Genomic DNA, 726 nt, shown 5'->3' on the forward strand with positions numbered 1-726 from the left:
CTAACAAATTTATTAGAGCATAAGCTTTCGTGGGCTACAGCATCCGACGAAGTGGGCTGTAGCCCACGAAAGCTTATGCTCAAATAAATGTGTTAGTCTCTAAGGTGCCACAAGGACTCCTGTTCTTTTTATGAATCACATGCGGTGCATGAAACAAGCCGCTGGAGAAGACAGCTGAAGCAGAGTCTGTAAAGGACTGTAGAGACTCCTGGGTTTGTGTCAGGCGAGAAGAACACCAGCCCGTGGGAATACGATCACGCAACAAACCCTCTAAAGCATCAGGCCTCATGGCAAAGGCAGAGCCAAGAGGGGATGAAAGAAATCACACATAAAGCCAAGTAATATCTATCAGTGGAGAGACATCCATTAATAGCTGCTAAAAGAATAGATCCTGGGTTAGGGATCCCAGCCTGAAACTTACTATTTTTGTAAGAGATGCTCTGAAACATCTGGGCAGGCTGCAAAGAGCACCTCTGTCACCTCAGGCCACCACCCATGACTTCACTGCTAGGTTCCCAGATCTTTCTGCAGTTGAAGTCAATGGCATTTGGTCACAGATGTCCCTTCATTCACCCTTCCTATCCCACCACAAAATCAGGGCTTGCTTAATAAAGCAGAATCTTACCTAGCTCCATGCACACAACCGCAGCCAGCAGAACAGACAGAAGCGCCTTCATCTTGAGCAGCTCCTCGCAGCCTGGAGCTCCTAGCAGGTAGCTTTATCAA

At 47.5% G+C, this 726-nt stretch overlaps 1 protein-coding gene across 1 annotated transcript in view; it reads right to left on the bottom strand.

Moving 5' to 3' along the window:
- Positions 1-677, bottom strand: part of LOC112108250 (ly6/PLAUR domain-containing protein 2-like) — a 7,251-nt gene extending 6,574 nt beyond the window's left edge. The window contains exon 1 of the mRNA XM_026659599.1: positions 626-677. Within this exon, the coding sequence (XP_026515384.1) occupies positions 626-677 (52 nt within the window). The remainder of the gene's footprint in view (positions 1-625) is intronic.
- Between the last annotated feature and the right edge of the window lie 49 nt (positions 678-726).

Source organism: Terrapene carolina, unplaced genomic scaffold (assembly GCF_002925995.2).
Source record: "Terrapene carolina triunguis isolate 2854851 unplaced genomic scaffold, T_m_triunguis-2.0 Scaffold58, whole genome shotgun sequence".
NCBI classification, from domain to species: domain Eukaryota; kingdom Metazoa; phylum Chordata; order Testudines; family Emydidae; genus Terrapene; species Terrapene triunguis.